Below are 14,284 nucleotides of genomic sequence, written 5' to 3'. Positions count from 1 at the left end.
CCCCAAAGCTGCTCCTCCTCCAGCACCTCAGCTCTGTCTAGCCCAGCTGTTGGTCACCTCCATCCAGGTCTGCATCCTTGCCCCACTCTTACTCTCCCCCAACCCCACCCGCCCATTAGTCAGTAGGTGCCTCTTCTTGTCAATGTAAACATCTCTGGGGCCAGCCCTGCTCTCCACCCCTTAGCCTCTTCCATCTCAGCCCCTATGGCCCACACCCCTGGGTGAGGGCACAGCCCCTACACTCATCTCCTGGACCCCATCCAGGACCTCAGTGCAGGCTCCTTTGGGGCAGAAAGGATGGCAAAGGGCAGGTCTGGGCGTGTCAGTTATCTGTTGAAAATCCTTCCATGGCTGAAGTCCTCAGGACCACAACCCAGGAGGCCCTTCAGGGCCAGGGCCCACTGGCCAGGGCCAGCCCCCCTCCATCCTACTCCGTGCTCCAGATGGACCTAGCTGCTCTCAGCTCCTTGCATATGCCTGTGTCTGTCTGTCTCTCTCAATAACAGCTTTACTGAGATACAATTCACATACTATACAATTTACCCAATTAAAATGTATAATTCAGTTGTTTTTTGTATATTCACACAGCATATCCACAATCAATTTTGGAACACTTTTTAACTTTATATTTTATTTTTCCTTATTTATTGTAGTATAGTTGTATAGTTGATTTACAATGTTGTGTTAATTTCTGCTGTACGGCAAAGTGATTCAGTTGTGCGTGTGTGTGTGTGTGCGTGTGTGTGGCTTCCCAGGTGGCTCAGTGGTAAAGAATCTTAAAGAATCTGCCTGTCATTGCAGGAGATGTGAGTTTGATCCCTGGGTGGGGAAGATCCCCTGGAGAAGGAAATGGCAGCCCCCTCCAGTATTCTTGCCTGGATAATCCCATGGACAGAGGCGTCTGGTTGGCTACTGTCCATGGGGTGCAGAGTCAGACACGACTGATCATGCATGCATGCATATATATATATATACACACACACATACTTTTTAATACTCTTTTCCATTATGGTTTATCACAGGGTATTGAACAATTCCCTGTGCTATGCAGTAGGACCTTGCTGTTTATAAGTTTGGAACATGTTTATCACCCAAAGGAAATCCCTTACCCATCACCTTCACTCGCAGTCACTCTGGCCTTAGATAACCCCTACCCTACTTTGTCATTATAAATTTGCCTGTTCTGGACGCTTCATGTAACATGTGGGATCACACACCACGTGGCCTCTTGTTCCATTTAGCACCGTGTTTTCAAGGTTCATCCATGTTGTCGCACATGTCATTCTTCATTCTTTAAGTCTTTTTTTCATTCATTTTTGTGGCTGGACGTTCCACTGTGTGAATCTATCACGTTTTTTTGTCCATCTGCCAGTCGATGGATGTTCGTGTTGTTTCCACCTTTGGCTGTGAGGGATAACACGGTGAATGTTCTTGCACAAGTGCGTGGCGTACGCTTTCCTTCTTTGATATATGCCTAGCGGTGGATTGCTCTGGACTCTCTTCTCTCTGGCCTTCAGCTCCTGGCACATGCCATTTCTTTCCTGAAATACCCACCCTGGGCTCCCGGAACCACGTCCACTTTCACCTGGCTGATTCAGACCCACTTTCCAGTCTCAGCTGAGACTCACCTCCTGCAGAAGCCTGGCCTCGTCTCTCCAGGCTCCGTCAGGGTTCCACAGGGCCGGGCACACGGGCGTGTGCCTGTGTCACTGTCTCTGAGGCATTTTGATCTCCTTGAGGACAGGGACCACATTTCACCTGTCTTTGATTCCTGAACTCGCTGTTGGGTTTGTAGTAGTTGCTCAATACATTTTGTGCTGAAGGGCTGGCTGGACAGATGAGGATCTGAGAGAGGGCAGATCAGCCTGGGCTGGTGCAGTTGGAGAAGATTTGGGGCAGAGGTGCCACTGGAGAACACAAGGGGGAAGCATTCCAGTCTGGGGGGGTGTGCAGCCTGAGCAGAGTCTCAGAGGAGCCCCTTGCTTGACTCATATCAAGGTCAGTGAGTGGCTGGTTTGCCGTGATCCACAGGGGCGGAGGGAAAAATTGGAAAGGAGGTGGGAGCTGAGCTGGGCCTGAGAGTCAACAGGAAGAGGAGCAAGTCCTAGACAATAAAGGGAGTGGGATCCCTTGGAGAGAAATGTCCCCAGTGGAAGGGTGTATGGAGGGGTTGGTTATAAGGACTGACGCAATCTAAGGCACCCAGGCTGGGGAAGGCTGTGATGTGTCTGGGCCTCAGTTTCCCCATGAGCATAAGAAAGGGGTGGGTAATTCAAGGGTTCCTGGGGTGTTTCCAGCCTTGTGAGTGGGCATCAAGCACCCTCCCAGGGAGTCACGTGGCTTTTGTGTTTGGGCCCAGTGGTGGCACCTGGGGCGATGGGTCTGAGCAGGTGACGTCCAGGCCTGCCCCTCTTCCTGCAGAGAGCAGCATGGCACGTGGTGTGGCCGCCCGGGGGGCCCGCCTCCAGCTGAGTCACCTGCAGCCAGACCAGGCTGGCACCTACACGTGCGTGGCTGAGAACGCCCAGGCTGAGGCCCACAAGGACTTCGTGGTGGCCGTGCTGGGTACGTCCGCACCCTGAGCCCCTCCCGTGTCCCACGCCCCCCACACCAGCCCCAGCTTCTGCCCCAGGGCCTCACCACAGCCCCTGCCACAGTGGCCCCCCGGATCCAGAGCTCAGGCACCACTCAGGAGCACAGCGTCCTGGAGGGGCAGGACGTGCAGCTGGACTGTGAGGTCGACGGGCAGCCTCCCCCATATGTGGTCTGGCTGAAGGATGGCAGCCCGCTGGATGAAAGCGTGGGCCCCTACCTCTGGTAAGGCCCGGCTGGCACCCTCCCCGTCCCAGGCGGTGAGCCTCCATGTCCTCACACACCTGCCTCCCGGCTCTCTCTCCCTGTGACAGGTTCTACCTGAATGGCAGCTCCTTGGTGCTGAAGGACCTGAGGGCCTCAGACTCAGGTGCCTACACCTGCGTGGCTCGCAATGCAGCCGGCGAGGACGCCAAGCTCTACACCGTCAATGTGCTGGGTGAGCGGCCAAGGGCGCGGAGCGGCAGGCAGTCCAGCCGTCCCAGGATGGCAGCAGCCCGGCCAACACGGGGCCTCCACTGGGGCGTCTGGAGGGTGCAGACACGGCCCTGGTGGGGGGCACCTGGTGAACCCCTATCCAAGCCCCCTCTGTGAGCCAGGCCCGTCTGGCCTCTCTGAGCCTCTGCCTCATCCCCAGGCCGGGGCACAACTGCTCCAGGTGTACAGCAAGCGAGTCAGGGGATAAAGGAGAGACACCGGGGGTGTCATTCTTGCCGGGAGTGGATGTGGCTCCAGGACCACGTGGTGATCGCCACGTGCTGATTGCAGTGGCAGAGGTCTAGGTATCAGTGCCATCTGCTGGGACTTCCCTGGGGGGAGCCCACCTCCCCTCCCCTGACCCCCTAGCTCTTGTTGTTCAGTCGATCGTTCATGTCCGACTCTTTGCGACCCCGTGGACTGCAGCACGCCAGGCTTCCCTGTCCTTCACCATCTCCCAGAGTTTGGGCAGACTCATTGTCCATTGAGTCTGCAATGCCATCCAACCATCTCATCCTTTGTTGCCCACTTCTCCTGCTGCCTTCAATCATTCCCAGCCTCAGGGTCTTTTCCAATGAGTCAGCTCTTTGAATCAGGTGAAAGTATTGGCGCTTCGGCATCAGTCCTTCCAATGAATATTCAGGTTTGATTTCCTTAAGGATGGACTGGTTGGATCTCCTTGCAATCCAAGGGACTCTCAAGAGTCTCCTTTACCACCATAGTTCGAAAGCATCAGTTCTCTGGCACTCAGACTTCTTTATGGTCCAGCTCTCTGACCCCATCACTGTTCCTTCTTTCCTCTCTGCCCTCCCATCAGTGCCTCCCACCATCGAGCAGGGGCCAGAGGGTGCGGGGACCCTGGTTCACAGGCTTGGCGATCTGGTGAGCATGGCGTGCCCCGTCCGGGGCTCCCCGCCTATCCACGTGAGCTGGCTCAAGGACGGCCTGCCCCTTCCGCTCTCCCACCGCACCCACCTCCACAGCTCTGGCCGCACCCTCCGGTAAGGCAGTGGTTTCCCAGCCCACTAGCCAGTACCCCAGACATCCTGCTCAAGCAGCTTGCTTAAAAACACAACTGAATGGCTTTTAGACTGAAAATAATATAAACATATAGAAGTTTTTGACGAGGGGAACAAGAGGACCCAAATGGAACTCCAGAAATGAAAGTGGCCTCTGCCCTCAGGTTTTCACAGCCTAGTAGGGGAGGCACAGATCTGGGTGATGACATCCGGTTGCAGCTGACTCAGCCTAGCCCTGGTAGGAGAAATCAGGGAAGGCTTCCTGGAAGAAGGTGCCTGAGCAAAGTCTTCACGCATTCAGCAGCACTTCTGGAGTGCTTGCTGTTCCAGGTGCCATTCCAGAGCACTGGGGTGGAGCAGTGAGCAAGACAAAGCCTCTGCTCCTGCAGTTGTGGGGATGGAAAATAAGCGAGTATAAAAGTGACACGTCACAAGAGATGTGTGCTCGGGTAAGGGAGTAGGAAGTGCCCGTGGAGAGCACAATTTTAGGGTGGCCGGTGGCAGGCACTCAGAGGAGATGACACTTGAGCAGATGTGGAAGGAGGTAAGAAGGGGAGGTGAGTGGATTCCACGGGAAAGAGTTCCCAGGCGGGAAGAGCAGGTTCAAAGGCCCTGAGGTGGGCATGTGGCTGTGCGTTCTAGGAACAGAGTTGGAGGGTTGGTGAAGGGAAGGTTTGTCAGGCGACATAGGGCTTTGTAAGTGCTTCAAAAGACTTGGGTTTTCCTAAGGAGAGAAGGGGAGCCCTGAAAGGGTTTTCAGCAGAGAAGCCTCGTGATGTGGCTCGACTTTTGCGTCTGTGGTAGAATACACATAAAAGAACCCCAAAGAATTGGTGCTTTTGAACTGTGGTGTGGAGAAGACTCTTGAGAGTCCCTTGGACTACAAGGAGATCCAGCCATTCCATCCTAAAGGAGATCAGTCCTGGGTGCTCATTGGAAGGACTGATGCTGAAGCTGAAACCCCAATACTTTGGCCACCTCATGCAAAGAGCTGACTCGTTGGAAAAGATTCTGATGCTGGGAAGGATTGAAGGCGGGAGGAGAAGGGGACGACAGAGGATGAGATGGCTGGATGGCATCACTGACTCAATGGACATGAGTTTGAGCAAGCTCCAGGAGCTGGTGATGGACAGGGAGGCCTAGCATGCTGCAGTCCATGGGGTCACAAAGAGTCAGACACGACTGAACTGACTGAACACATAAAAGAGAGTCTAGCGTTTTTACGTGCACTGTCCAGGGCACTGAGGACACTCACGCTGTTGGGCAGCCATCCCCATCGTCCTTCTCCAGAGCTTTGCCTCTTCTCAAACTGCAGCTCTGAGCCATTAAACACCAGTTCCCCACCCCTCCCCATCTCCTGGCACCTAGCATCGCACTTTCCGTCTGTGAATTTGCCTTATTCTGAGTCTCTCGTGTACGTGGCATCACGCAATAGTTGTCCTCTGTGACAGCTTTATCTCACTTAGCATCATGTTCTCAAGATTTGTCCATGTTGTTGTTTAGTTGCTAAGTGTGTCCTACTCTTTGTGACTCCGTGGAGCCTTCCAGGCTCCTCTGTCCATGGGGATTTCCCAGGCAAGGATAACGGAGTGGGTTGCCGTTTCCTCCTCCAGGGGGTCTTCACGACCCAGGGATCATCCATGTTGTAGCTTGCGTCAAAGTTTCCACCCTGATATTTAAAGCTGAATAATGTCACGCGGTATGTGTAGAACACATTTCCTTTATCCATCCACTCACTCTTGGACACTTGGATTGCATCCACATTTCAGCAGTTGTGTGAATAATGCTGAAAAATGTGAATAATGCTGCCGTGGACATCGTAGTACGCATATCCACTTGAGCTTCTACTTTCACTTCTTTGGGGTTGTGACTTAGGCTGCAGCGTGGACGGCAGACTGTACTGTAGGCAGACTGTACTGTAGGCAGACTGTAGGGCTGAGGGTTAAGTAGGAGGGTGTTCTGGGGCTTCAGTCATAATCTAGGGGAGACACAATGGGGGGGCCTGGGTCAGAGCCCCATGACGGGGGTGATGGCAGTGGTCCAGCTGGTGGTGTCGTGGAGAGAGGAGAGATGGTGGGAGGAGTTGAGCAGGGCTCTGGGATCTTTATCCGGAAACTTGGAAGGCTGAGTCTCCATTTTCTGAGACGGGTCCACAGTGGAAGGAGCAGGTTGAGGGTTGAGACCTGGGCTCTCTTCACACATGTTGGTTGGAGAGATTCTTGGACATAAGGAAAGATGGAAACCAGGCACTGGATACTCTAGTTGGGAGTTTAGGAAATAGGCGCTTGGAGATGGTCTGCAAACAGGTGGTGTTGGAAGCCAGGATGGGCTGCAGTCCCCAGGGAGTGAGTGTGAGCTGTGCCCAGGTTGCCAGCATTAGGGCGGGTATAACAGACATTTCAGGGTCACTGTGGACATTGACAAAGGCAACTCAGGAGGAGTGGTCAGGGTGAAAGGGGATTCAACAGAGAGTGGGGTTCAGGCAGTGGAAACAGTGAGTAGAGATGTCTGATGAGTCCTGAAAGCTGAGTGGAATTGTCTAGAAGAAAGGGGTGGGAATAGCAGACCGCCCTGGGGAGGGATGGTGGAGCTTCAAAATTTGGGAAGCAGGAAGTCTGGGTGCAGAGTGAGGTGGGCAGAGAAGGCAGCAGGGGTGGGGGTGGGGAGTCTGGGCTTCATCCTGGGCTTAAGCAGAGGCAGGACCTGGTCAGGTGTCTGTTTCAGAGCCCCGCCCTCTGGCCGGTGAGATGTTAGGGACGGGATGGAAGAGAACGGGGTCTGAGTCCCTCTCTCTCTTTCTCCCCCCCTCACTCTCGTCCCTCCCTTTGCTCGAGGGCGTCAGGATTTCCCAGGTGCAGCTGGCGGATTCGGGCACCTTCACCTGTGTGGCCGCGAGCCCCGCAGGTGTGGCCAACAGGCACTTCATCTTGCAGGTGCTCGGTACGGAGCAGGGGGCGGGTTACCAGGCCCTTTGGCCTCAGGGTTGAGAATCAAGGCCCTGTCCCCGCCCCTCCCCTCTGAGTGGAACCGAGGGTTGGCCCTCAGGGATGTCAAGGCAGGGCACACACTCAGCCTCTGGCTCATTCAGTCACTCTTTCATTGATCTCACAAGTGGTTCTCGGACACGAGTGTGCCAGGGCCTCACCAGGCCCCGGGATACGGCAGTAAGCAGAGGTGGCCGCTGCCACTAGGAGGCCCATGAGGAAAACAGCTCTGTAGAAAGACAATTAAAATTCCAGGTGACTGGTGATGCCAGGGGAAGGGGCGGATCCCAGGGAGCACTGAGGGGGCACCTCACCTGGCCTCAGGGTTTCAGGGAAGGCTCCCTGGAGAAGGTGAGGTCTAAGTTATGGACTGGAGATGAGAAGGAATAGACCAGGAGAAGGGCACTCTGGCCAATAGTTAGTCTGTGCAGAGGTCCAGGGACCACCTGGCATCAAATGAATTGACTCGTGCTCACTCTTTGGCTCTGCACAGTGCCCCCTGTCCTGGAGCCGGCCGAGTTTCAGAATGACGTGGCAGTGGTCCGTGGCTCCCTGGTGTTCCTCCCCTGTGAAGCCCGGGGAAGCCCCCTGCCCTTTGTGTCATGGGTGAAGGACGGGGAACCATTGTTGCCCCAGAGCCTGGAGCACGGGCCTGGCCTGCTGCTGGAGGCAGCGGAAGCGGGGCACGCGGGGACCTACTCCTGCGTGGCTGTGAGCGAGGCGGGGGAAGCCAGGAGGCACTTTCAGCTGACCGTGATGGGTGAGTCGCCTGCCCCCAGGGCCAGCTTTTCTGGCCTGGGGGTGGCAGGGGGTCCCCAGGGTGGGGGGCACAATGGAGAAGGTGGTGAGGGAGGTGAGCACCCCAGAGGCTTGGGGCTTAGGGAACAGGTCTTGCTGACCTGGCTGCAGTGGCTGGGGGCCCAGATTCTTCATTCCCCTGGGACTGTGCCCCCCCATCTCATCACCCAAATCTTGTAAAGCAGGAAAAAAGCCACTGAGGTTTCGGGGCTCTGGGTCTCAAGCACAAGATTTTGCAAGAGCTGTGCCACATTGAAAAGACGCATCTCCCTTCATACTGTTTCCTGGTTGGTTTTAAAGCACAGATAATTGCCCCAGGCAGACGAGCCCACGGTCTGATGCTTTTAGGACCCTCCAACACCATCACCAGGTCTTCCCTGGTGGTTCAGTGGTAGAGAATCTGCCTGCAATGCAGGAGACACGGGTTTGATCCCTGGGTTGGGAAGATCCCCTGGAGAAGGAAGTGGCTACCCACTCCAGTATTCTTGCCTGGGAAATCCCATGGATAGAGGAGCCAGGTGGGTTACAGTCCATGGAGTCGCAGAGTCGGACATGAATGAAGAACTAAATAGCAGCAGCGGTAACACGATCACCACCGCCTGTTTGCAGCCTCGTCTGCTGTCAGCATCTGGGTGGTGGTGGGGGGGGATGAGCCCCAGCTCCCAGTGCTCCCGGCACGGCCCTCAAGGCTGAGCCAGGTTGCGGTGTCTTGCAGATCCCCCCTACATCGAAGACTCAGACCAGCCGGAAGAGCTGTTGCTGACCCCTGGAACCCCCTTGGAGCTCCTGTGTGATGCCCGGGGCACCCCCACACCCAACATCACCTGGCACAAGGATGGGCGGGCCCTGAGCTGGCCAGAGGATGGCCAGGGGGCCAGGCGGGTGCTCCGGGTGGAGGGTGTGCAGGTGCGGCTGCCCCAGCTGCCACGGGCCGAGGCTGCAGAGGGGAGGGCGGGGCCCAGCAGCACTCGGCAAGGTTCGGCCAAGCTCCACTTTTGTTTGGGGTGTGAGGATATGAAGATGATCCCCTTGGCCCGGGGCCACGCCCTTGGGAACCCCCAGTCAGGTCTGACCCAGGGCTGATGCGGAAACCAGATAAACCCCTAGCCCAACCAGAAAAGAACTGGTACAGTCCAGGGGGACTTCCTGGAGGAGATGAGCTCTGCCCTAGCCCTGAAATAAGGGCGAGGCAGTAAAAGGGAAGGAAAGTCCCAGAAAGGAGAACGGGCTGTTAGCAAAGGTGGGGTGGCAGGCAACAGGCCTGAGTCTGAATCCTGGGCCCTTAGCTGTGTAAGTGGGAAGCCAGGTCAGGAGCCGGGCAGGCTGGGGCCAGAGGCAGCTGCTCACCCTGCTCCATCCCCAGGTGAGCGATGCTGGGCTGTACACTTGCCTGGCCCACAGCCCTGCCGGAGAAGTTGAGAAGAGCTTCCGGATAAGAGTTCAAGGTATGGGGTGCCAGAGTTGGGGCAGGAGAGGAAGGCAGGATGGGACAGGCAGAGGTGAGTTCATCTTTCATGCCCTCTTTGCCTGCCCCACCAGCCCCCCCAAATGTCATTGGGCCCCATGGCCCCCGCTTTGTGGTTGGCCTGGCCCCTGGACAGCTGGTTCTAGAGTGCTCGGTGGAGGCAGACCCAGCACCGGAGATCGAGTGGCACCGAGAAGGCGTCCTGCTGCAGGTGGGTGCCAGGCTGGGCATCCTGGGGCACTGCCTTCTGTCCCTTTCGGGCCCCAGACCCTGGGCAGACTGGCTCCCAGGTGCCAGGAGCCTGTTTGGTGCCAGCACTGTGCATACCTGCTCTCCTGATTGTTAAGTTATATCTCCACCCTGTTAAATTGTTATATTATCATTACCTCATATTGGTGATGGGGCCACTGAGACAAGGCTAAGGTTTGCACCCAGGACTTTTGATGCCTATCTGTACTGTACCTTTGAGCCAGGCCTCGTGACTGTGTGGCCTGGGGACCCTTCCTGAAGTTCTCTGTGCTCACCCCTGAAATGCGGCCCATTTGCAGCTGTGGATTCAAGGACTGTAGATCTGAGGGAGGCTCCAGCTCCTGCTTTGAGCGTGAGCCCCCTGCAACAGGCCCGAAGGCGGAGCTCCAGGGAGGATGCCCTTCCCTCCCAAAGGAGCCTGTTTCCCCAGAGAGTCCTCAGCTGGGCACAAGTGCAGGGGCTGTGGGCCAGTCCCACTGGTTCCATGACCCTGCCGCCCAGGGGGCTGGGCAGGGCCAGCCCCGCACTGATGAGGGTCTGCCACCGGGGGCGGGGGGTCTCTCCAGGCGGATGCCCACACCCAGTTCCCCGAGGAGGGCAGATTCCTCCAGCTGCAGGCCCTGAGCACGGCCGACAGCGGCGACTACAGCTGCACCGCCCACAACGCGGCGGGCAGCACCAGCCTGGCCTTCCACGTGGAGGTCCACAGTGAGTGCTCCTACCCTACCCGCCCTGCCCACCGTCCGGAGAGTGACGGACTCCCAACGCCCGCTCCCTCTGTGCCCCTCCTCCAGCGGTGCCCACCATCCAGTCAGGACCACCCACAGTGAACGCCTCCGTGAACCAGACGACCCTGCTGCCCTGCCAGGCAGACGGTGTCCCCCAGCCCCTCGTGAGCTGGCTGAAGGACGGGGTCCCCCTCGATCCCGGGAGCACCAGGTGGGTGCTGGCAAGGGAGGGCCTTAGGGAGGGGCTCAGGTACCTCTCTGCAGGTTGTAAATGGAAGCCCACCTGGGCAGTTGGAGCAGAAAGGACATGGGTCTTCTCAGAACCCAAGGGCAGGTTCTCAGGGCCTGAGAACCCCTGTCTGTCTGTCTGTGTCTGGTTTTGACTCTTGTTTGCTAATCTCTGTTTCCGTGTGCAGGTTTCAGGCCTCTCTGTCCCTCAGATCAATTTTCTATACCTTCTTTTTCTGTGAACAGGTTAGGGATGCTCCCCCACCAGCCTCCCACACCACCCAAGTTATAACTCCTCTGTTCACACAAGTTGCAGAGCCTGGAGAGCTGTCTGTGAATCCCAGTTCCAAATTCCCAGGGCAGAGAATTCCATTGGCCCAGCCTGCGGGGCGTGTTTGTCCCCCGTCCAATCGGCTGTGGCCATGGGTGGGATCACAGAGTACAGACATGGCCCCCAGGAAAGGGCAGTTGCCAGATCTGATCTAGAGGCTGTTCTCAGAAGGAGTGGGGGTACCATTGCCTGCTGGCTCTTGGGGAGAAGCTGGGTCAACGTGGGAGCATGGAAGGCTGGAAGCAGCCCCACTCACCCTTTCTGATTCTAGGTTGCCATGTGGGTTGCTGCCCACGGCCGTGACCCCCACCCCACCCCAACCTTGGCCTAAACCTGCAGGACTCCTGAGTTAGCACCTTCTTGCTGGAAAATTGAGGGACCGAGGAGAGGGTCTTGCTGGAGACACAACCAGGGGTCCCCGCCCTGTGTTCCAGGTTTCAAGTTCTGCCTGAAGGTTCCCTGAGGATCCAGCCAGTCCTCGCCAAGGACGCTGGCCACTATCTCTGCCTGGCATCCAACCCTGCAGGTTCCGATCGGCAGGGTCGTGACCTCCAGGTCTTTGGTAGGTAGACGAGGGAAGGTGTGTTTTTTGTTTCAGCACCCACTCCCTGTCGGGGCCAGGTCCTGCTTAGCTTCTGGGTCATCCTAGCTGTCAGGAGCCAAGAGCAATGGCCTCCAAATGTTTTTTTGACTATGAAGCCCATTGGTTAAAAGTTTTGAGTGTGTATACTCAAAGATGCATATTTATTTTTATGCAAACATATACACTTACTAGAAAGTGAAGTCGCTCAGTCGTGTCCGACTCTGCGACCCCATGGACTGTAGCCTACCAGGCTCCTCCGTCCATGGGATTTTCCAGGCAAGAATACTGAAATGGGTTGCCATTTCCTTCTCCAGGAGATCTTCCCAACCCAGGGTTTGAACCTGGGTCTCCAGCGTTGTAGACAGACGCTTTACTATCTGAGCCACCAGGGAACAGTTACTACTGTACTATTATATTGAGTGATAAAAGATGTACAAGCTGTATCACACTCAGAATCACTGAGCCAGAAGCTCTAATCTGCTCTTCAATCTGATTGATCACCTTGGTGGAGGCAGCTGAGCCCTGGCCTCAGGCAGGCTGCTGGGGAATTTTGCCCTGGAGGCCCCATTCAAGGAGAGGTAGTTAGGGAGAAGCCAACCTCAAGGGTGAGCAAAGGTCCCATCACCCCAGCTTTGGGAGCCCATTGGAAGACCCACGCGGGGAGTTTCTCCTGCCTCCCGGTCCCTGCTTCCTCAGGGATGGGTTGAAGGGGATAAGAGTAAACCCTGCTCCTCGACTTCATCTCTGGGCACAGCCCCACCAGACCCCCTGCCCCTGCCCACATTCCACACCCTGTCTCCTGATCACTGCTTTCTCCCCAGAGCCTCCAGCCATCGCCCCTGGCCCCTCCAACCTGACCCTGACCGCTTACACCCCAGCCTCACTGCCCTGTGAGGCCAGTGGCTCCCCCAAGCCCCTCGTGGCCTGGTGGAAGGACGGACAGAAGCTGGACTTCCGCTTGCAGCAGGGCGCCTACAGGTGCTGAGCTGGTTCTTCCAGGGACTTTGTGAGATCCTCAGGGTGGAAGAGGGCTTGCCCATCTCACAGACGGGGAGCTGGGTCAGAACTGAGGTAGGGACTTGCTTGGGTCAGAACCGAGGTAGGGACGTGCTTGGGTCTCACTCACCAAAGCCAGCACCAGAACTTTTGTGTCCGGACCTCAGGGGGCAAGGAGGTCTTTACAGGAGATGCTCGGTAGGAGGTGGGGGCATTGGGGACATACAGCCAAATGGGGAATATATGGCCTTTGAAACCACTTCAGTCACTATTTCAAAACCCACCTAGAAGCTTAAGTTCATGCTGGCTGAGACTGAACCCGTATAGTGCCTGTAGCAGCCTTGGTCTCCCTGTTTCTCAAGTGTGATCCTGAACAGATCCCTGGGAGGATTGAGGGAGCCGGTTCAGCAGTGAATTCACCAGGTGTTTCTTGTATTAGGTGCCGGGTCATGTGGAGCTTTGTGATGAAACAGGCGTTCAGTGGACACAAGCAGTTCTAATCAGGGCTTTGGATGTGGTTGTATTGCAGAAGTTATCCTAGGTGGTGACTTTAGAAAACGTTCTAGAGTTATGGAGAAACCCAGGCGCAGACATTAAAACGCCCACAAACTCAACAGCTAGACCTTAGAAGGTGGAAAATTCTAGGAGAAACTTTTTGAGTCGGCACTGGGGGCCAAAGACGGGAAGGGGAACAGTCTGGAGACACATGCCCTGCCTCCAAGTTCCCCAGGCGGGGAAGCCATGGCGGCTGGTTTCAGGTCAGCCAAGCCAGTCACTTAGCAGGTGACTGTCTGTCTGTCCATCCAGACTCCTGCCCTCCAATGCCTTGCTCCTTGAAGACCCCAGCCCCCAGGACTCAGCCCTGTTTGAGTGTGTGGTGAGCAATGGAGTGGGCGAGGCCCGCAAGCTCTACTGGGTGACGGTTCATGGTGAGTTCAGGGTCAGGGCTGACAGCTTATGGGAAATTCACAGTCAGGGGTGAAGGTTGAGGACAGTGTCTCCCTCTCCTGGGCGCTCTCTGCCTGCAAGGACCTGAGGGTTCCCCCGAGTCTCTCTTTGCTTCCTGAATCACCTCCTCCAGGAAGCCCTCTCTGATCCTTCCCTCCCACACTGACATAACCCAACTCCAGCACAGCCTGTGGGAGCTTGTAGGAGAGGCTTCTCCCTAAATCCAGAATGTTCTGAACCAAAATCTGACCTTGTCATCACCCCAGATAAAAGCCCCTCCCACCATGGCTGCCCATTGCCCTCAGGATAGAAAGCTCAGTGTCACTTGGGCTCACAAAGTCAGCCCTGCTGACCCCCAGGTTCAGCTCAGCTTTTTGCTCCTTACCTCGGGACCTTTGCACGTGCTGTTCCCTCTGCAGTGAACACTCTTCCCTTCACCCAGGCGCACCTGCTCTTCCTTCAGATCTCATCACTGCTGTGCCCTTGTGTCTGGGTCCGTCTGTCCTTCTCATCCGCTTGGCCCCAGGGCTCTGCGTTCCCCAGGGGACCGCAAGCCCTGACCTGTGTTTCAGTGCCTCCCGCCATTGCCGACGACCAGACAGACTTCACCGCGACCATCATGGCGCCCGTGGTCCTCACGTGCCACAGCACGGGTGTGCCAGCCCCGGTCGTGTCCTGGAGCAAAGCAGGCACCCGGCTGGGGGTGCGAGGCAACGGCTACCGTGTGTCTCCTTCAGGTGAGTAAGGCTGAGCCACGTGGACCTCTGCGGAGGGGACACTAAGGAACCCGGGCAGAGGCCGTGAAAGCAGCCCCCTGGGGCCTGGTGGTTGAGCAAGATGGAAAGTTCTGGCCCGACTCTGCCATTCCCTCACTGTGTGACCTGGG

At 56.5% G+C, this 14,284-nt stretch overlaps 1 protein-coding gene across 1 annotated transcript in view; it reads left to right on the top strand.

Moving 5' to 3' along the window:
* HMCN2 (hemicentin 2) overlaps positions 1-14,284 on the top strand; it is a gene marked incomplete at its 5' end in the record, with an annotated part of 182,655 nt that overhangs the window by 136,118 nt on the left and 32,253 nt on the right. The window contains 15 exons of the mRNA XM_010856950.1: positions 2,422-2,565; positions 2,658-2,817; positions 2,907-3,031; positions 3,887-4,070; positions 6,931-7,028; positions 7,566-7,832; positions 8,586-8,776; positions 9,234-9,315; positions 9,410-9,546; positions 10,151-10,292; positions 10,379-10,523; positions 11,306-11,433; positions 12,276-12,432; positions 13,258-13,379; positions 13,971-14,135. Coding sequence (XP_010855252.1) covers positions 2,422-2,565; positions 2,658-2,817; positions 2,907-3,031; positions 3,887-4,070; positions 6,931-7,028; positions 7,566-7,832; positions 8,586-8,776; positions 9,234-9,315; positions 9,410-9,546; positions 10,151-10,292; positions 10,379-10,523; positions 11,306-11,433; positions 12,276-12,432; positions 13,258-13,379; positions 13,971-14,135 — 2,247 coding nt within the window. The remainder of the gene's footprint in view (positions 1-2,421; positions 2,566-2,657; positions 2,818-2,906; positions 3,032-3,886; positions 4,071-6,930; positions 7,029-7,565; positions 7,833-8,585; positions 8,777-9,233; positions 9,316-9,409; positions 9,547-10,150; positions 10,293-10,378; positions 10,524-11,305; positions 11,434-12,275; positions 12,433-13,257; positions 13,380-13,970; positions 14,136-14,284) is intronic.

Source organism: Bison bison, unplaced genomic scaffold, assembly GCF_000754665.1.
Source record: "Bison bison bison isolate TAMUID 2011002044 unplaced genomic scaffold, Bison_UMD1.0 scf7180017864375, whole genome shotgun sequence".
Taxonomy (NCBI): domain Eukaryota; kingdom Metazoa; phylum Chordata; class Mammalia; order Artiodactyla; family Bovidae; genus Bison; species Bison bison.
The sequence above is the reverse complement of the archived record's forward strand: the minus strand, read 5'-3'. Positions and strand labels throughout refer to the sequence as shown.